Genomic DNA, 19,563 nt, shown 5'->3' with positions numbered 1-19,563 from the left:
GCAGTGAGCGAAGAATCTGCTGCTTGCCGGTCTGAGGGATGACAGATGGTACGGCAGAGGGTGGAGTCATCAGCAAAGAGATAAAGAGGATTTTCCAGAGTTGGAGAATAAAATTTATTGTGAAATAAAACCATCCTCGAAAACTGCAAGTTCTGACAAACCAACTTATCCACAGCCTGCATTATTTATTGTGTGCTGTTGCATTATTTATTTTTTTGGTTTTAAGAAATATTAAAAATGTCAAATAATATAATTACTTTTACATAATGTGTTTGTTGAAAGCTCTACCGATTGGTGTTTGTCACAGTAATGTTGAAACGACGGGTAAGCTCAGAGTTGTGAGCAGTGGGTAAGTGTTGAGTCATGTCGATATTCACAGTAAGCCTTCGTGGATGTTTAAAACTTCTTGTGCTTTTCCTGAAAAGCAGGTCGTGGAGGGTACAACAATTTAGGTCAACATCTCAGCAAATGATAAAATTTTCACACACCATCCAGGCTGCAGTTTACAGCAGCCAAACAATAGCAGCACAAATAAATGAATAAGTACGGAAATAAAGTTCAATAAAAAAGAATTTTTAAAATATATTTGTAAGGATTGACTCAATGAAAGGTCATTGATTGCAAATGGAAGTTCTAAATGGTCACAAGGGGAAAGGTCAGAAAATGTGTCAAGGGTTTAAAGGTGTAAAGGTATAAATGTCGACAGGTGAATAGGTCTGAAGGGGTATAAAGTGTCAAAAGGGTCTTAAAAGATCTAAGGGCCCCAAAGGATGGAATTGAAGGTCCCAAGGATCTGAAATGTCTGAAGGGTTTTAAAAACGTTGAAAAAGTGTCTTGAGGGTCAAAGTTGTGGAAACGGTACGAAAAGGTCTGAAAGTCTGAAGGTCCTTCTCAATGGTCGAAACAATGTGAAGTTCGAAAGGGGTCAAAGGTGTCCAAACGGTCTTTAAAAAGTCTGCAATGGTATTCAAGGGTTTGGGGTTTTTTTAGCGATCTGGAGGGTCTGAAGGTATAAAAGGTACGGGTCCAGTAATACGTCATACCTATTTGCAGCACTCACCCCACTGTCAGAAGTTGAAGAATCAGAAGAATCCCAAGTATCACCATCAACAACAGAATCATCCTCATCACGATCATCATTGGTATCGATAACATCGAAAGAATCATTATCCTCATCTTCATCATCTGTATGCTTATCATCGAAGTCATCATCCTCTTCCTCCTTCAAAGTGGAAATTGAAATTGGTTTAGTTCCAAAAACAATAAAAACAATGCAATAAATGTTGGGGATTTTTTGTGCACATCGTGCGAAGATTCACGGAAGAGCGAGAACAGAGAATGGATCAGGACGTGACGTAACAAAAGGAACAGGAGGAGGAGAAGGGGGAAAGAGATCTCTAACAAGGGTGAAACCACGAACGACGACTCCACGATCCTTTACTTGTGACCATAAACTCTCGGTGTTTAAAATACACTCGAGTGTGCGCTGCTGAAGCTATCCAGGCAGGAAGTGAAGCGGTACACAAGGGCTCATGACGTTTAACACCTTGATGCATTCATCGGTTCGGAAGGGCCATGTTTTGGTTTATTGTTACGCCCGACCGCAAACCCACCTCCTGGTTGGCGAGGCGGTAAAGAAGAGGAAATGTTCTCGTGCGGCAGATATACCTTGAGATATTTGATGTCAATCTCGAGTTTGTTCTGCTGCAACACCTGCTCAGGTATCCTCGGTGGCTCAGGCGTTTGGCCCTTCCTCATGACAGGCTCCTTGCACTTTTTCAGCAAAGCTTGAGCCTTTTGTTCACAGTAAGCCTTCAAGGATGCTTCAATCTTGAACCTTTCCTGAAAAGCAGCTCATGTTGGGTACACAGTTCAGTTCAACATCCCAAGCAAATCAAACTTTCACCAAACCATGAAATCTAGCAGCCTGAAACTTTGCATCCGCATGAAGAAAACTCCAAAGAAGTGCGAGAGTGTAAATTGGGTGTTTAGGTTAATTAAAACACTCGTTTTGAGGATAATTAACGGCCTCATTTAATTATATCCTTCATCAGACGCATCCTCGGCACCTCGCTCTCTGGGGTCTTGAGGCGCTTCCTGGGTAACCTCACTGGGGTCTGAAGCCGCCACGTTTTTGGCCTGCTCAACCATGCCTTGACTTGGAACAGGCCGCAACGATTTCTTTACGATTAAGTTTTTTCTCTCTCTTTCCTCACCCATGTTACCGAATGCCTGTTCATCATAGCTGAATCGCTGTATAAATCGCGTTTGTAAGTACTCTAGTTTTCACAACCGAAGCTTGAAATCTGATAATTTAAAGAAATAACGAGTCTTATAACGAAGCCGATACACCTATTTGTTTTCCGAAAGCAAGGCTATGTTGCCTTCTTGTCCATACATATACAAGAAAATGTGAAATTTCCAAAGCATTAAACTGATCTTTTTCTACTCTTTGGAGAATTATATTGAGTGAACAAAAAATTTAGGAACGTGCCAAAATTAACCAGCTTCGTTGAGCTCTCTGATTTAATGCAATCACTGCTAAACATCGTGCCCTGTCCCTCGAGGGACTGACTGCCTGTCCAAAGCATTTGCCAGATTTGTGTCTATATTTTCGGAGGTTTCGCGAGGTGCTCTGCAGGCAATCAAAGCAAATCTGGTAAAAAAAAAAAAAACCTTAAAAAAAGTTATAACGTTTGAAGGAAAACCCTGAACCGATGTACCACGTGACGCGTGAACAGACGAGCAGGCAACATGGCGGATTTATAGATTCATTTTATTTCATTACCTGCTGCGTGCGCGGTGAACACCGGCTTTAAATTGAATGTGAACCTTTATGGTATGCAGTCGGCTGTGTTATGCGATGCTAACCGTTCCTTATCAACCATTGAATTGGAAGCTTAAGCCACTTGCCGAGCGCCCATTGGCGATAGAGGTATCGCGCGACATCATTCTAAGCAAGTGGTTCGTCTTCCGTCACCCTGAGCGAGTGGCTTGTGCTCCGTCACCCTCAGCAAATGGTTCGTCCTCCGTCATCCTGAGCGAGTGGTTCGTCCTCCGTCACCCTGAGCGAGTGTTTCGTCCTCCGTCACCCTGAGCGAGTGGTTCATACTCCGTCACCCTGAGTGAGTGGTTCGTCCTCCGTCACCCTGAATGAGTGGTTCATGCTCCATCCACCTGAGTGAGTGGTTCGTCCTCCGTCACCCTGAGCGAGTGATTCGTCCTCCGTCACCCTGAGCGAGTGGTTCGTGCTCTGTCATTTTGAGCGAATGGTTCATGCTCCATCACCCTGAGTGAGTGGTTTGTGCTCTGTCAATCCCGAGCGAATGGTTCCTTCCACCACCCCTCCTCGCTCCCCCTCCCTCTCTACTTTCCCCTCCACCTCTTCACTCACCCTGCTCTCTCCCCCACCCCTCCCTCCTCTCCCCCCCTCTTTCTCTCTCCCCCCTTTAGTATCCCCGTCAACGAAGCGACGGGCGGTACTTGCTCGTTAACAATGAAAGTGAACAACACAATACACAGATCACCTTGTTTTCTTCCGAAAGCTCTTCCCACAAGCGCGTAACCAGTTGCGTCAGTTCCCGCTCAGGCATGTCCGGATGTTTATGACGAAGCTCCTTTTTCTTCTCTTCAAAGTAAGGAAACATGGCCAAAATTGGCCTCTGAGGCCGCTCTGCCGCTGCCACGACCTGTGGTGCAGGTATACAGTTGTCTCAGGTGACTGCATAATATAAAGCAGTGAAAACAAGACAAGATGTCAACACGACAACAATAACATTGTTCCACAAGACACTTCATAAATGATGTCCCCTCGGAACGCGGAATTTTTTAACTTTCTGGGAATTGGAATTCCAGATGAGGTGTTGTCGGGAATTCCACATCCATCATTCCATCGGGAAGTCCACATACATCATCGGGAAGTCCAGATCCATCCCATGGAAGTCCACATCCATCATCTGGCAGTCCACACCCATCATCAGGAAGTCCACATCCATCATCTGGCAGTCCACATCCATCATCAGGTAGTCCACATCCATCCGTGGGCATTCCACCTCCATGAGGCTCTTCTTTCCATTTCTAGAATCCAAAACAAGGAAAAACAAGGTAATCAGACACAGGTGAAGGCCAATCAGCCCATCATGCTGGCGTCACAATATAGACAACGGAAGTGAAATATAGACAAACTCAGGGGAACCCCTGTGGAAGGCTCCCCTGGCGAGATGCGACCATCAAGCAGGATCTCCTTCCAAAAAAAACAAGGAAGTACAGTAATACCTCGCCATACGCTCTTTCTAAACACGCTTGTTAAAGATTTTACGCTCTTATACATTATGACTCCCTTAGACAATCCGCTCACCGGCTTCAGACATACACCAATGTGTTCTACCCGGTGTTTCACAACAATCGGTCCGGACATACCCTTGTCCATGACGCCTCCTTAATGGTCTGTAAAAGCTTTAATTGCTTTCACTCTTTCAGGTTAAAAATAAATCACTCGGGTTTTATGTTAAATTAATGTAATGTGAGTGAGCAGCTCCACTCGAGCATTCCATTCCACTCCAGCATTCCATTTACATTCCACTCCAGCAGCACCGCTCCAAGTATTCCGTTTAACCTGACTTATTGGCGCATAGTGTATGTTTGCATTTTAGCAGGGATATACCGACGTTGCTCTCGGGGGGGGGGGGGGGAACTGAGAAGTGGGAAAAGTAGGAGTGCCGGCAGGGCTGAGAATGGGGCAGATGGATCGGGGACAGGAGACCCAAATATGCTGTATGTATATATATGTATATATGTTATATCCTGTTTATAACATTATTCTTACTAGTGCACGCCCGTACGTGCATGGCCGTACGTGAAAAAAAAAAGAATTATGACGTCATAGCACCGTGTCATGTCATTGGTTTGGTAAATAAATGGCCATAACTTGGGAACCACTTGTCGGATTAATATAAAACCTTGAAAAGGCACATCCACAGGGCCCCAGCGTCAATTGTGACGTCATATCAAACGAAGAAGAGTTGTGACGTCATAGCACCGTGTCCTGTCATTGCTTTGGTAAATAAATGGCCATAACTTGGGAACCACTTGTCCGATTAATATCAAACCTGAAAAGGCACATCCACAGGGCACCAGCAATATACCTGGCAAGTTTCAATTAGATCGGACCAGTGGTTGTCGAGAAACAGCGGTCACAGACAGACACACAGAGATTGCTGGAATGAAAGATAGATTAACAGTCTTTATCACCTGAGAACTTGAAGAGGTTCCATCTGATCTGCTTGGAAGTCAGCGAACATCACTGCATTACAAATCAAAGGGATGGACACATGACCATACCGATAACACCAGGAATGTCCTTCGAGAGCAATCCTGCGGATAGAAGTGATTTCAATGAGCAGGTAAACTGGTCGTGAGTCAACACCGAGATTATGAGGACACCATGGGGGGACAACACTCACCTTTGAGTTTGATTCCCAACCCGACGACAAAGCGAGTTTGCTTCGTCAGGAGTAGGAGCCAGGCTAAATAAGTTTGCTGACGAAGGCAGGAGCAAGACATCCTCCCACTCACAGCCACTCTTTGCTTCCTACCACTAAGCCAGTTTGCAATCAAATTAGCTACCTGACCAGCCACTCCACAAGCCCTCACCTTGGAAAACAATCTCCGATGTGGTACATTATCAAATGGCTTCTTAAAGTCCAGTTATACTGCAACCACTGCCTTTCCCTCATCCACCCAATCAGACACTGCTTCATGGAACTCTAAAAGATTTGTTAAACACGAACTACCTTTGGTAAACAGTTGTTATTCAACAACTGTTATTAGAAAACTTTAACTTTCAAAACTTTAACAACTTTTTAGTGAACTGTTATTGTATAACTTTAACTTTCAAAACTTTAACTTTTTAATGAACTGTTATTATAGAACCTATAACTTTCAAAACTTTAATAACCTTTTTAATGAACTGCAACCGGTCCAGACGGCATCAGCCCACGTGTCCTCAAAGCCTGCTCTTCTACTCTTGCTCACACTCTCTCCGTTCCATTCACCCTCTCATTTGCTCAGAGTCATCTGCCATATGCTTGGAAATCAGCAAACATCACTGCCCTGCACAAAAACAGATCCCTGCAACTACAGATCAATCAGCCTTCTCCCAATCATCAGCAAGGTTATGGAATCCATCATCGTTTCAGACATTAAAGAGCTGGTTGCGGGTCACCAAACATGTTCTGAAAATGTATCAATATGATTATATGTACATTAAATAGTTCGATGCAAACTATTGTGGTTGCCTAACGATTGGGAAGATTAATGAAATTTAACTCCGAAGTTGTTATTTCTCGAGGCCGTTGAAAAAAACAGCCGCGTGCCCATATATGGATGGTGACGTCACGTTCTCCAAAACAAAGCGGAAGCTCACTCGCTCAGTGAAGAAGTGTCCAGTTGAGCGGGCCGTTCTTTCGCTTTTTTGAGCTTGAAACTGTCTTTGTTGTCCTTTTTTTATTTTGACTTATTGTAGAACAAAGTTATTTGGATATTTGTGCATCATGCCTCGTACGTGTGTCGTCATGTTTTGCGAAAATGGCTGGAAAACGGGTAATCGCTCCCACCGATTCCCGAAGGAATCAAACATTCGCTGGCAGTGGATAAGATTTGTACAAACAAAACGGGCGAATTTTCCCTGCCTTTTAAACTTTTAAACAATATCATTGTGGAAAAAGCGCTGCGGCCTAACATCTAGTCAAGGCGCCCAAGGCTCCTGCGTGCCATCGAACATAAACCTGACAAAATATCGGAATTTTACAAACTTCACAACTACCGAGTGTTAAGCATCCTAAGCGACTGCAAAAAAAACAGAATTAAAATTGACTTTAAAACGAACCCGCAACGTCGATCGAAGCAAAAATCTCAATTCACCACAGGAATTCACGGCATTATTTAAAATTATTTTGTCAAAGTCATAAAACCGTAATATTCAGCCGTCCACGAACAACCTTTACATAATCCGACAGCTTAACAAGTCAGGCATGTGATGATAACCTTTATTGGGATGAAAAATGATTTTTAAAACCTCATCTTTGTGGAAAAAGCGCCGCGGCCTAGATCGAGCCAAGGCGCCCGCGGCCATACGCACCAGGCGCCGTCAACTTGAAACATTCATAGCTCGACGAATAAAAGCTCAAATTGCACCAAACTTACCTTATTCTTGCGAGCTCACGTTTCCTGTTACTGGGTGAACAATCCAATGCTTGGCGAATTCTGCTTCGCAATGATAGGAAGAGCCGACATCGAAGGATCAAAAAGCGACGTCGCTCTTGAGTCTTGACGCTTGGCCGCCACAAGCCAGTTATCCCTGCGGTAACTTTTCTGACACCTGTTGCTTAAAACCCAGAAAGTCAAAAGGATCGCGAGGCCACGCTTTCACGGTCTGTATTCGTACTGGCAGTCTGAGCTGGCAGTCAGTCCTGCCACTTGAATACGAAATAGGCCGTTTTCTGGCACTTGCAAGTGGCTGAAATTTATATGGCTCAGGGCCAGAAACTCCATAGTATAAATTCCCATCATCCTCCGACTCGTCCTCGGCAATATGGGAATGAAAACACTCAATTTCATCGCCGCTGAAATCACTCTCTGATTCGCATCTCGCCATTGTTTATACGCTGTTTCCGAATGTTCACGAAGGTTTCGGAGAACGTGACGTCATAGCATCTTCGGTAACTTCCGGACTGTTTTTCGATCACTGACAAAAGTTTTGACTTAAAAGTTAATTTTATCATATTTTGAGTTTCAAATGTAAGAAAATAATTGCCGAACGATTATTAATGTGCTTACAACCTTCAAATCACGCGGTCATCAGCGACCCAAAACCTGCTCTTTAAATCCTTCCTCTTCTCCAAAGGATTGATTTCTGATCATCAATTTGGTTTCAGACCAGGTCACTCTACCCTGGATATGCTGCTTCTGCTCTCCCATCAATGGATGGAGGTCCTCAATGCCAGACAGGAAATCTGAGCCGTATCCCTGGACATTTCACGTGCTTTTGACACGGTCTGGCACCCTGCCCTGCTCACCAAACTCTCTTCCTATGGTATCGAAGGCCATCTCCGCTCATGGCTCGCAGACCTCTCCTGTCGCAGTCACCGTGTGGCCCTAAATGGAGTTCTTTCATCCCCTCTTCCTGTCCAGACTGGAGTTCCTCAAGGTAGCGTTCTGGGCCCTGTTCTTTTTCTGGTTTTCATCAATGATCTTTCCGACTCTCTGGAAAATCCTCTTTATCACTTTGCTGATGACTCCACCCTCTGCCGTACCATCAGTAATCCCTCAGACCGGCAAGCAGCAGCTTCTTCGCTCACTGCAGATCTGGATAAAATCACAATCTGGTCCAACACGTGGAAAATGTCTTTCAATCCGGACAGATCTCACACTATCACTATGTCTCTTCGAAAGGACCGTTTAGAAACCCCCCCATCCACTTTCTCAACAATCCTCTGGAAGAAGTCCTTTCTTTCAAGCTTCTGGGTCTCACTATCTGCCATGACCTTTCCTGGGAAAGCCACATTTCAAACCTCGCCTCCAAAGCCAGTCGCCGACTGGGAATCCTCCGTCGTGCAAAGTCCTTCCTCATCCCACCTGAGCTCCTGACCACTTACAAAGCTTTAGTCCACAGCCTGATGGAGTACTGCTCTCCCCTCTGGGCTGGTGCTCTTGCCTCCCACCTTTCTCTGCTTCATGCTGTAGAAACCAAGGCATTTCGGATCATTGGCATCTCCCGCAATGAGGCTGAGTCTTTGGGCCTCTCACTCAATCACCGCAGGTTGGTGAGTGGTCTTTGTCTTCTACCGTCTCCTCTCCAGCTTCGCCCCCCTGCTCTCTCTGCGATTTGTCCCCACCACATTTCCACAGGGCGCTCAAGGTCCGCCAACAAACGCCTTCTGGTAAAACTACCAAAATCACGAATCACTGCTCACCTTCACTCTTTCATTCCTCTTTTTTCCCGCCTTTGGAAAAAACTCCCTCACTCTGTTCATTCCCATTCTTCCCTCCAGGCCTTCAAAACAGCTGTTCACCACCACCTCTTATCATCCCCCATCCAAATCTTCTATCTTTTCTACCCCCGATAATCCACCCAAGCCCACCTCCTTCAAATTCCCTTCGTTCCTTCCTGAAAGTCCCTGTAATGTCCATCTTCTATTCCCCATGTTCCCCGTCCCACCCCTCTCCCTGCCACAGATCTCCTAATGTCTCTGTTCCCCACTGTTTTGTCCTTCCCACTCCCTCCCCTCTTGTCTCATGCCCCCCTTGCTGTGCGTTTTGTGTTAGCTCTAATTCAAGCTTCGTCAAGGTATACAAAAAAACCACCCATGCTGACTACCTTTAATTGGTTTGTATTTATTTAAATGGTTCCTCATCCGGTCTTTAATTAATGTCTCCAACACCTTTCCCACAACTGAGGTTAAACGAGCAGGTCTATAGTTTCCCAATTATTCTCTGGATCCTTTATTAAATAATGGTGTTACATTTGCTCCTCTCCAATCCTCCGGTACCCGTCCTAACTCCGATGAGCTATTGAAAATATCCGTTAACAACTCGCTTACCTGCTCAGCCACCTCCATCAATACTCTCGGGTGCATATTATCTGGACTCGGAGCCTTATCTACTCTTCGATTACCTCGCTGTTCCTTTACTTCCTCCACTCCAACCTGGATCTTCTGTAAAAGCCCTTCTTCACCTCCTCGATAGATACTCTCAGCTATTGGCAATTCTCCTGACTGTTATGTAAAATTTGAAAAATACCAGTTTAATAAGCCTGCCATCTCACCTTCATCACTCACCACTCTCCCGGTGCTCTTCCTCATTGAGCCCACACTGGTCCTATCCTGTTCTTTTCCGCTGATATGCTTAAAGAAAGCCTTGCTATTATGTTTAATATTCTTAGCCCATGTCCTTCTCATCCTCTCTTTTCGCTTGTCGAGTTATTTTCTTCACTTGCCTCTGTTTACTCCGATAGTGATATCAATCTAACCCCAGTCCTGATATGTTAAACCTCATAAATACCTTCTGCTTCTCCAAAATAGTATTCCTGATCTCACTGCTCAACCACCCTGGTCTCTTTATGCTTCTAGTTTTACACCTCATCGGAATGTACGTACTCTGCACTCCACACATTTGATAAGTTAAGCTCGCCTTCAATATCCGAAATGGTGATGACACTGTGTTTCAAGATAAGAAATCCTGAGAGCTCAAGAGTCCTTGCCTGCGGTCTTTCCAGGCGTAAGGTCTTCACGGACCCATTAGTCATGGAGAAGAACCCGCTCCGCAACGTGGAACATGCGGTGATGTGCTTTTTTGGAGTCGAAGGTCAGCAATTGCTGGAACATGAGGATGACCTTGATGAGAATAGAGATTCTGACATGATCACCGTCGACCCAGGAGAGGGAAGGAGGAAGGTTGTCATCTGATCAGATCCACCATATTGAATCATTGTCTCATCAAAAGTTGTTAATTGGCAATTCGTGCGGTTCATGTCCAGGGATGGCAGGATTGACACGAGGTCTGAGCTCTTCAGCTTGGGTTCGAATCCCAACGGCTATAAACTACCACCCTGGTGTTTCGCACTCACCCTCGGATGGACATGATGCCGGAGGACCTGTCTGCCGGCATTGGTAGTTGGTCGTTAACGATCACACGGTGTCTTTCCTGAGGTATCGCCAAACCCGAAAGTCTAAACGAAACATCAATTCCTTCCAAAATCATCTTCGGTGGAACGTCAGGCCTGGCCAGCCGGTTCGTGAACGGCTTGGGCCAAAAAGGTTCCCGGTCCGATTCCACAAGGTGGTGGAAATATATACTCGTCCGTGTCTCATGTTCTCTTTTTACGTTTGTTTCCAGTAAAATGTTTCAGTGCTCTTCACAAACCGGTTTCACTAAAACTCTTTTAGTCTCTCACTGCTGAGGCGTCTCGGCGTGACGTCACAATCCACTGATCTCTACGACTGGATTGGTCACGTCCACAGCGATTGTATCCGGAGGAGTGAAGTCACCGGAAGTTCACTTTCCGCCATCTTGTCTCCCCCAAAACATCACTGCAGCGAATACGAAAACAGCAGACTGGCAGGAAGAAATCTCCAAATGCAAACAATAAACTTTGCATGAACACGGTGATTAAACGCAGGTGGTGACCTTTCGGCCCATCATACCTGCACCACATCAACACAAGAAAGTTCCGGACTTTTTTTTTCCAACTTCCAGAGGAGTGGGCATGTCTTGGGGAAAAAAATATAAAAACATCAACCACAAAACACCCCTTGACAAGACCCACCCCCATCAACAACACTCTGCAGACATGCACACAATCATCCATCAATGCTCAAACTTGCAAAAAGACCTGACAACATCCCTCTACCCCCCCTCTCTCTCTATCGAGTGCAGCCTGTGGCTGCTGGTTGCATCATTGGTTGGGATGCGGCTGTGCCGCTGATGCAGTGTCCCCCTTACCAGTACACTGGGACTCATTTTGCCGACCTCGGAAGGATGACAGGCTGAGTCAACCTCCTGGTGTATCTAAATTCAGCGGCCAACGGGACTTGAACTCAGGACGCTGGGATCCCAAGCCGCCACCCGAACCACGAAGCCAATACCAGGCTTTTTCATCTCCCCCTAAATCTCCATAACTTCCAGGTTCCTCTCTAATTCCAATTTAAACCATCTACTGTTTCTGTCACCAATTCCTTTCCAGGGAGACCGTTCCATGCATTAACTACTCTTTGAGTGAAAGACCCCGACCTCACTACCTTCTTAACTCGACTCTTCTTTACTCTCAATCAATGCCCCTGGTGCGATCAGTGTATCTACTCTGCTGAATAATTCTTCTGCACTTATTTTGTCGATGCCCTTCAATACCTTAAACATCTCAATCATATCGCCTCGTATCCTCTTTCTTTCTGTTTCATAAAGCCCTGTCTCCTTCAACCGCTCCACAACTAGTCGAGTGAGGCCCCGAATCAATCTGTTCGCCCTGCGTTGAACCCTTCGACATGGCAGCGACGTCCTTCCTGAGTTGTGGTGACCAAAACTGCACACAATATTCTAGATGTGGCCCTCACTAAATTCCTGGGCTATGTGAACAACTCTTTTGATGTATAATTGATCCCCCTCCAAATACAACTCAAAAGCAGATTTGCTCCACATTTTGCTGCCTGGCACTGTGTGCCTGCTCACCTCCCATATCTCTTACCACCCCAAGATCCTTCCCCCATGTGACACACTCCAACATGACCCCTTGTATCCTGTAATCTCTATTTATATTGTTCTTCGGAAGAACTTCTTCCCCATCCCCAACACCTTACACTTGCTCAGGTTAAATTACATTCTCCAAACTTTTGCCCAATCTATGAGAGTATCAACACTTTCCTGAATCTGATCACCACCCCCTCTGCTATCAACCTTCCCTCCAAGCTTTGTGTCATCTGCAAATTTGGAAAACCTCTTCACCCCTCTCTCCAAATCATTAATGTAAATAATTAATAGTCATGGTCCGAGTCCTGATCCCTGAGTACATATAAAGTTGACAACATTAAGAGAAGAAAGAGAGGTGGGATGGAAGGGATCCATGGTGTAAGGGAGGGAAGTGACTGAGGGGGAGAGTCTGATGTTGGGGGGGGGGGTCCTTCCCCCACTCCTCCAAATGGTAGGAGAATGTTGATTTAACCTGAAGTTTGTACATTCTAAAACATTCTTGTGTGCAAAATGAAAGCAGTCTAATCATCTTCTTCATTTATTGATGTAATTTTTCAGTTTTTAACACGTAACTCCTGAATATGTTTTGAACTTTACATTGTTTTCCGATCCAACCCTGTGCCGGGCCTCATCATATGCATTGATCGCCTCCTTGCAATTGCCAAGGAGCTCCAAGGGAATTTTTCGGAATTCGATCGAATAATAGGAACAGTAATTTACTTCAAAATCCATTAAAATATTCGACAGAAGTTGAAATATTATTTGAAGAAATATATTTCACAAAATCGGCCGGGCCCGGTTCAACGTTGCTTGTGACAACAGTTCGCCTCTTTTGGGGGAGACAAGATGGCGGAAAGTGCACTTCCGGTGGATTCACGCACGAGCAGCCGTGACCAATCCGGTAGTAGAGATCAGTGTCACATTCCCACGGAGATCAAATTTTCATAAATATCGATGAAGACTCGCGGATGATGAAAATGTCGAAATCTTTTCACTAAAGCTTTTTAACGTTGATCAAAAAAAGAAAATCGTACAAATTAAAATAAGGAGAAAAATATTATTATTAATGACGCAGTGAGGTGATTCGGGTTGTGAAACAGATACCTGTGTGTTGCAAGTTGATCCGAGGAGAAGAATTCCTTCCGTTCCCCAAATCAACCAATCAAAACGACGCATCACCTTTCCTCATTGGTCATTTCCATCTGTCAGAGGTTCTCGCCGCCTCTCCACGATTTTGACCAATCAAAGCTCGCTCTGATCCAGAGTGATATCACGTGCCGCCGAGGATTGGCGATGCAGCATGAGGTGCATCACGAACATGATTGGTCCAGTCCTGTTTGTGCTGGAATCCTCGTGCATAACACCGCCCACACAACACACGTGGTGTCCTTTGACCAATCAGGAGCAGTGCAGTGTTACAGTATCGTTTCCTTCAGCTCGATTGGTCTCGTCCTGCTCGTGATTTTTCGGGGTTTTTTTTCGTTGTTGAATCTGTGAGGAGATTATTATTTTCGTTCTTGTTGAATCTGTGAGGGGATTATTTTTTCGTTATTGTTGTAAGTAAATTTCAACGACTAATGCATGACGAAACACTTGTTAATATGGCTAATATTAAAGAGAATGATGGCATAAGAAGAACTTAGCTTTCAGCGTTCGGTACGAAATGCCATGGTGGGCGGATATGACGTCTTTCACTCGTTCGTTCATGAGAGGGGAGCGTTTCTTGTTTTTTTTTTTTTCCGTCAAGCAATAAATTAAATGGTTTTCACTTACATAACACATTAGTTTCACAAATTTCCATTGAAATACTCGGGTATTTCCGTCAATTGTCGCCATTTCCCTCTCGGTTTCGCACTGCCATCTCCCGGATGGCCGTCATTGGCTCACTTGAGGCACGTGGGGGGGGGGGACGGGACACCGGGGATATGTCAAACTCGGTGTAATTGAATACAGCGCACGCGCTGTAATAAACAATTACGAGTAATTAAAGTCTCTTGAGTTCAAACTTTCCCACAGATGTGTTTGACGTGTTGATGGTGATTCATGAAGAGGAGCAGGTTGCCCGTGGCCGCACTGCATTCTGGGAGGGGAAGGTGTAATTTATCCGCGAGTCACGAGGGGGCGAGTTGTGTCTCCATCGTGAGGAAACGTGTGGACTGTGTGAACCCACGTGGTGCAATGAACACGTGTTCACTGAGCTCGTTCTTGGCATCAGATATAACAGGAGGGATGTGGGTGGGGTAGGGGGTGTGTGGGTGGGGTAGGGGGAAGTGTGGGTGGGGTAGGGGTGTGTGGGTGGGGTGGGGGGTATGTGGGTGGGGTGGGAGGAATGTGGGTGGGGTAGGGGGGATGTGGGTGGGGTATGAGGGATGTGGGTGAGGTAGGGATGGATATGGGTGGGGTAGGGGGGATGTGGGTGGGGTAGGGATGGATATGGGTGGGGTAGGGGGGATGTGGGTGGGGTAGGGATGGATGTGGGTGGAGTCGGGGGGATGTGGGTGAAGTCGGGGGGATGTGGGTGGGGTAGGGGGGATATGGGTGGGGTAGGGAGGGATGTGGGTGGGGTAGGGGGAATGTGGGTGGGAAAGGGGGATGTGGGTGGGGAAGGGAGGGATGTGGGTGGGGTCGGGGGGAAGTGGGTGGAGTAGGGAGGGATGTGGGTGGGGTAGGGGTGTGTGGGTGGGGTGGGGGGATGTGGGTGGGGTAGGGGGATGTGGGTGGGGTATGAGGGATGTGGGTGAGGTAGGGATGGATATGGGTGGGGTAGGGGGGATGTGGGTGGGGTAGGGATGGATATGGGTGGGGTAGGGGGGATGTGGGTGGGGTAGGGATGGATATGGGTGGGGTAGGGGGGATGTGGGTGGGGTAGGGGGATGTGGGTGGGGTAGGGATGGATATGGGTGGGGTAGGGGGATGTGGGTGGGGTAGGAGGGATGTGGGTGGGGTCGGGGGGATGTGGGTGGGGTTGGAAGGGATGTGGGTGGAGTCGGGGGGGATGTGGGTGAAGTCGGGGGGATGTGGGTGGGGTAGGGGGATATGGGTGGGGTAGGGAGGGATGTGGGTGGGGTAGGGGGGATGTGGGTGGGAAAGGGGGGATTTGGGTGGGGAAGGGAGGGATGTGGGTGGGGTCGGGGGGGAAGTGGGTGGGGTAGGGAGGGATGTGGGTGGGGTAGGGGGTGTGTGGGTGGGGTGGGGGGATGTGGGTGGGGTAGGGGGGATGTGGGTGGGGTATGAGGGATGTGGGTGAGGTAGGGATGGATATGGGTGGGGTAGGGGGGATGTGGGTGGGGTAGGGATGGATATGGGTGGGGTAGGGGGGATGTGGGTGGGGTAGGGATGGATATGGGTGGGGTAGGGGGGATGTGGTGGGGTAGGGGGGATGTGGGTGGGGTAGGGATGGATATGGGTGGGGTAGGGGGGATGTGGGTGGGGTAGGAGGGATGTGGGTGGGGTCGGGGGGATGTGGGTGGGGTTGGAAGGGATGTGGGTGAAGTCGGGGGGATGTGGGTGGGGTAGGGGGATATGGGTGGGGTAGGGAGGGATGTGGGTGGGGTAGGGGGGATGTGGGTGGGAAAGGGGGATGTGGGTGGGGAAGGGAGGGATGTGGGTGGGGTCGGGGGGGATGTGGGTGGGGTCGGGGGATGTGGGTGGGGTAGGGAGGGATGTGGGTGGGGTAGGAGGGGATGTAGGTGGGGTAGGGGTGGCGGCAAAAATGTAAATGGCGTCTTCTGTCATGGATGGTGACGCACTGGGAGCAACAGCTCGCTTTTATTTCCACATCTGAGGCAATATAAATGCTCTAATGGCGGCGAGGTTCTCCGTTATAAACCGTTAGTTCGATGTGTGGACGACGGTAATGAAGATGAGTTTCCTTCACAAGGAACATCGTCACAAGAGGCCGTTCGGCCCAACAAGGCTGCGTTTGCTCGTGACCAACCTACGGTCGTTTGTCCGTGCTCCATCCTTTTTGTTTGAATAAAAAATGTTTGATTGTCAAGGAAGAAAACAACACGGACCGTTTTAAAAACCGAAACACAGCGAGGACTCGAACCTCGGACCTTGCCGACTCTGAGCAGCTTGAACTATTACTCACCAAATGGGGTTAAAATTATTAAATGTTGTTCGGGTTCGAAAATACAGGTGGTGGGTGTGGAGTTGTGGTGTACGTGAGTACAGGTGGTGGGTGTGGAGTTGTGCTGTACGTGAGTGTAGGTGGTGGGTGTGGAGTTGTGGTGTACGTGAGTGCAGGTGGTGGGTGTGGAGTTGTGGTGCACGTGAGTGTAGGTGGTGGGTGTGGAGTTGTGGTGTACGTGAGTATAGGTGGTGGGTGTGGAGTTGTGGTGCACGTGAGTACAGGTGGTGGGTGTGGAGTTGTGGTGTAGTGAGCTCTGGTGGTGGGTGTGGAGTTGTGGTGTACGTGAGTGTCCGTGGTGGGTGTGGAGTTATGGTGTACGTGAGCTCTGGTGGTGGGTGTGGTGTTGTGGTGTACATGAGTGCTGGTGGTGTGTGGGTGGTTGTAAACAGTGTATATAGTGGTGGTTTGTGCAGGGTGGTTTTTCGGTGATGTGTGGATAGTGGTGTGTGTGTGTGTGTGTGGTTTGTGTGTGTGTGTGTGTGTGTGTGGTGTGTGTGTGTGTGTGTGTGTGTGTGTGTGTGTGTGTGTGTGTGTGTGTGTGTGTGTGTGTGTGTGTGTGTGTGTGTGTGTCTGTGACCGCTGTTTCTCGACAACCACTGTTCCGATCTAATTGAAACTTGCCAGGTATATTGCTGGGGACCTGAGGATGTGCCTTTTCAAGGTTTGATATTAATCGGGGAAGTGCTTCCCAAGTTATGGCCATTTATTTACCAAATGATAATGACAAGACACGTTGCTGCGTTGGGAAGAGAACCTCAGCCGCGTTCCCCATTACAGGTTACAACGTACGGACTTCCGGATAGTGATGACTTACTGTATTCTAATAATTTCTCGATTTGTTATGCGCATTTATAGATAAACACAATGCCCCAATCCAGTCGTTTACGAGAGCGAAGGAACGGCCTGTGTGGTTGTTTGAAAGTTTTTGTTTTTTTTGCACGTACGGCCACGCACGTACGTTTTTTTCTTTTTTTCTCTTCTCTTCTCTTTGTGTTTTTCCTTGCGATGACATTGCGAAAAGGCAAAATACGTTGGCGCTAATTCAATAATTTATTTTTTTGGTTTGCACGTATGGCCACGCACGTACGGGAACGCGAGAGCGAAGGAACGGCCTGTGTGGTTGTTGTTTCTGGCAAGCGGTTTGAAAGTTTTATTATTTGAAAGTGTGGGTTGGAAAGTGTCCCTCGGTAAAACGTTCCAAATATCCTCCATCAGTCTCGATTTCATCTCCTCAAGCCCCGAAGCCATGGCGATCTACAAGTACTCCGACTTCGGCAACACCTGGCAGCCCTTTCAGTTCTACGCGACAGACTGCGTCGGGGTTTATGGACGTTCGAGAAAGACCACTGTGAGTGGAGGGAACGAGCGGGAAGTTTTTTGTCTAACACCTGGGAATGGAGTGATTAAGTTTGAGACGATGGACGGACGACCCTCGGTGATGAACTCCAACACCAGTTCCACCATGCAGGACTGGGTCTGTGCCACGGACATCTGTGCGGTCTTCCAACAGAGACAAGAGACCGCTGGGCCGATCCGGATCAAATGTTGCAGCAACGTTCCTCTCCTGACTCGTCACAGGAATTGCAAAGCTCGTTCCGGTCACGTGACTTTTGTAAATTTCTTCAAAAATCTTCTTCTCCAGACCCACCAATCAGAATGCCACCAAATCTGGGTTTCAACATTGGGACAGGGTCCTGAGGTTAAATTGTGGAGACCATGCTGATCACGTGACCGGATGTGTTTCAAAATGGCTGACTTAGTCAAATTTGGGGAAAATCGCATTAATTCCTTCAAAAAAACCTTCTTCTCCAGACCCACCAGTGAGAATGTCACCAAAATTGGGTTACAACAGGCCAGGGCCAAGAAAAGCTCCGGGTCCAGTGGTCCTATTTTTGAATATCTGTACCCATTGGTCAGCCAGCTGCCAAACCAGACCCACATTTGTCTCTTGGCTCCAACCACCATGACACCGAGACCAAATAATATGGCCGCTATCTTGGTTTTCTGGTGGACGTCACACATCAGGCCTGTAGGCCTCTGCTGATTATACACTACCCAGGTTTGTTGCGTCAGATTTCCTTTTGCTTTTGTTTTTTTTGTATGCCTTGTCGAGGCTCGTATGAGAGCGAACACACTACGCACAGCAAGGGGGCATGAGACAAGAGGGGTGGGAGTGGGAAGGGCAAAACAGTGGGAAACAGAGACATGAGGAGATCTGTGGAAGGGAGAGGGACGGGGCGGGGAACATGGGGATACAAGATGGACATTACAGGGACTTTCAGGAAGAACAGCAGGGAATTTGAAGGAGGTGGGCTTGGGGTGGATGAACGGGGGTAGAAAAGATCAAGGATTTGGATGGGGGATGATAAGAGCTTGTGGTGAACAGCTGTTTTGAAGGACTGGAGGGAAGAATGGGATTGAATAGAGTGAGGGACTTTATTCCAAATGTGGGAAAAAAGAGGAATGAAAGGGTGAAGGAAAGCAGTGATTCGTGATTTTGGTAGTTTTACCAGAAGGGGTTTGTTGGTGGAACTTGAGCTCCCTGAGGAAATGTGGTGGGGACAAATAGAAGAGAGCAGGGGGGCGAGACTGGAGAGGAGACGGTAGAAGACAGAAAGACCAACGACCTGCCTGCGGTGAGAGAGTGAGAGGCCCAAAGACTCAGCCTTATCGCAGGAGATACCAATGATCCGAAATGCCTTGGTTTCCACAGCGTGAAGCTGAGAAAGGTGGGAGGCAGGAGCACCAGCCCAGAGAGGAGAGCAGTACTCCATCAGGCTGCGGACGAAAGTTTTGTAAGTGGTCAGGAGCTGAGGTGGGCCGAGGAAGGACTTTGCACGATGGAGGATTCCCAGTCGGCGACTGGATTTTGAGGCCAGGTTTGAAATGTGGCTTTCCCAAGAAAGGTCATGGTAGATAGTGAGACCCAGAAGCTTGAAAGAAAGGACTTCTTCCCGAGGATTGTTGAGAAAGTGGATGGGGGTTTTTCTCAACGGTCCTTTCGGAGAGACATAGTGAGAGTGTGAGATTTGTCCGGATTGAAAGACATGTTCCACGTGTTGGACCAGTTTGTGATTTTACCCAGATCTGCAGTGAGCGAAGAATCTGCTGCTTGCCGGTCTGAGGGATGACAGATGGTACGGCAGAGGGTGGACTCATCAGCAAAGAGATAAAGAGGATTTTCCAGA

At 47.4% G+C, this 19,563-nt stretch overlaps 1 protein-coding gene across 3 annotated transcripts; it reads right to left on the bottom strand.

Annotated features, from left to right (window-relative positions):
• Positions 1-100: 100 nt before the first annotated feature.
• LOC147008034 (nucleolar transcription factor 1-like) lies at positions 101-13,599 on the bottom strand. Of its 3 annotated transcripts, none has more exons than XM_085865727.1 (7): positions 13,345-13,599; positions 5,251-5,373; positions 3,910-4,077; positions 3,528-3,689; positions 1,669-1,842; positions 1,061-1,222; positions 101-417 (listed from the first exon to the last, which is right to left on the bottom strand). In XM_085865727.1, the coding sequence occupies exons 3-7, from the start codon at positions 4,045-4,047 to the stop codon at positions 397-399; spliced, it is 657 nt and encodes a 218-aa protein (XP_085721853.1). In that variant the 5' UTR covers positions 4,048-4,077; positions 5,251-5,373; positions 13,345-13,599; the 3' UTR covers positions 101-396. The 3 variants fall into 3 exon arrangements, with proteins under 3 accessions (XP_085721853.1, XP_085721854.1, XP_085721855.1); XM_085865728.1 differs by lacking the exon at positions 13,345-13,599 and adding an exon at positions 5,957-8,581; XM_085865729.1 differs by lacking the exons at positions 101-417; positions 13,345-13,599 and having other exon boundaries at positions 1,108-1,222; positions 1,614-1,842; positions 5,251-9,042.
• Between the last annotated feature and the right edge of the window lie 5,964 nt (positions 13,600-19,563).

This window comes from Eptatretus burgeri, chromosome 22 (assembly GCF_056783735.1).
Source record: "Eptatretus burgeri isolate ZD-2024b chromosome 22, Ebu_testis_v1, whole genome shotgun sequence".
Lineage (NCBI taxonomy): Eukaryota > Metazoa > Chordata > Myxini > Myxiniformes > Myxinidae > Eptatretus > Eptatretus burgeri.
Note: the sequence above shows the minus strand (reverse complement) of the source record. Positions and strands in the feature narration are given on the sequence as shown.

Bases quoted from the DNA above. Each gene is read 5' to 3' on its own strand.
- LOC147008034 (XM_085865727.1), bottom strand. From the start codon at position 4,047: ATGCCCACGGATGGATGTGGACTACCTGATGATGGATGTGGACTGCCA. The intron at 1,223-1,668 runs GTATATCTGCCG...TCCACTTTGAAG, and splicing joins TTGACATCAAATATCTCAAG to GAGGAAGAGGATGATGACTT. The intron at 418-1,060 runs GTGAGTGCTGCA...CCTGCTTTTCAG, and splicing joins CTTCAACTTCTGACAGTGGG to GAAAAGCACAAGAAGTTTTA.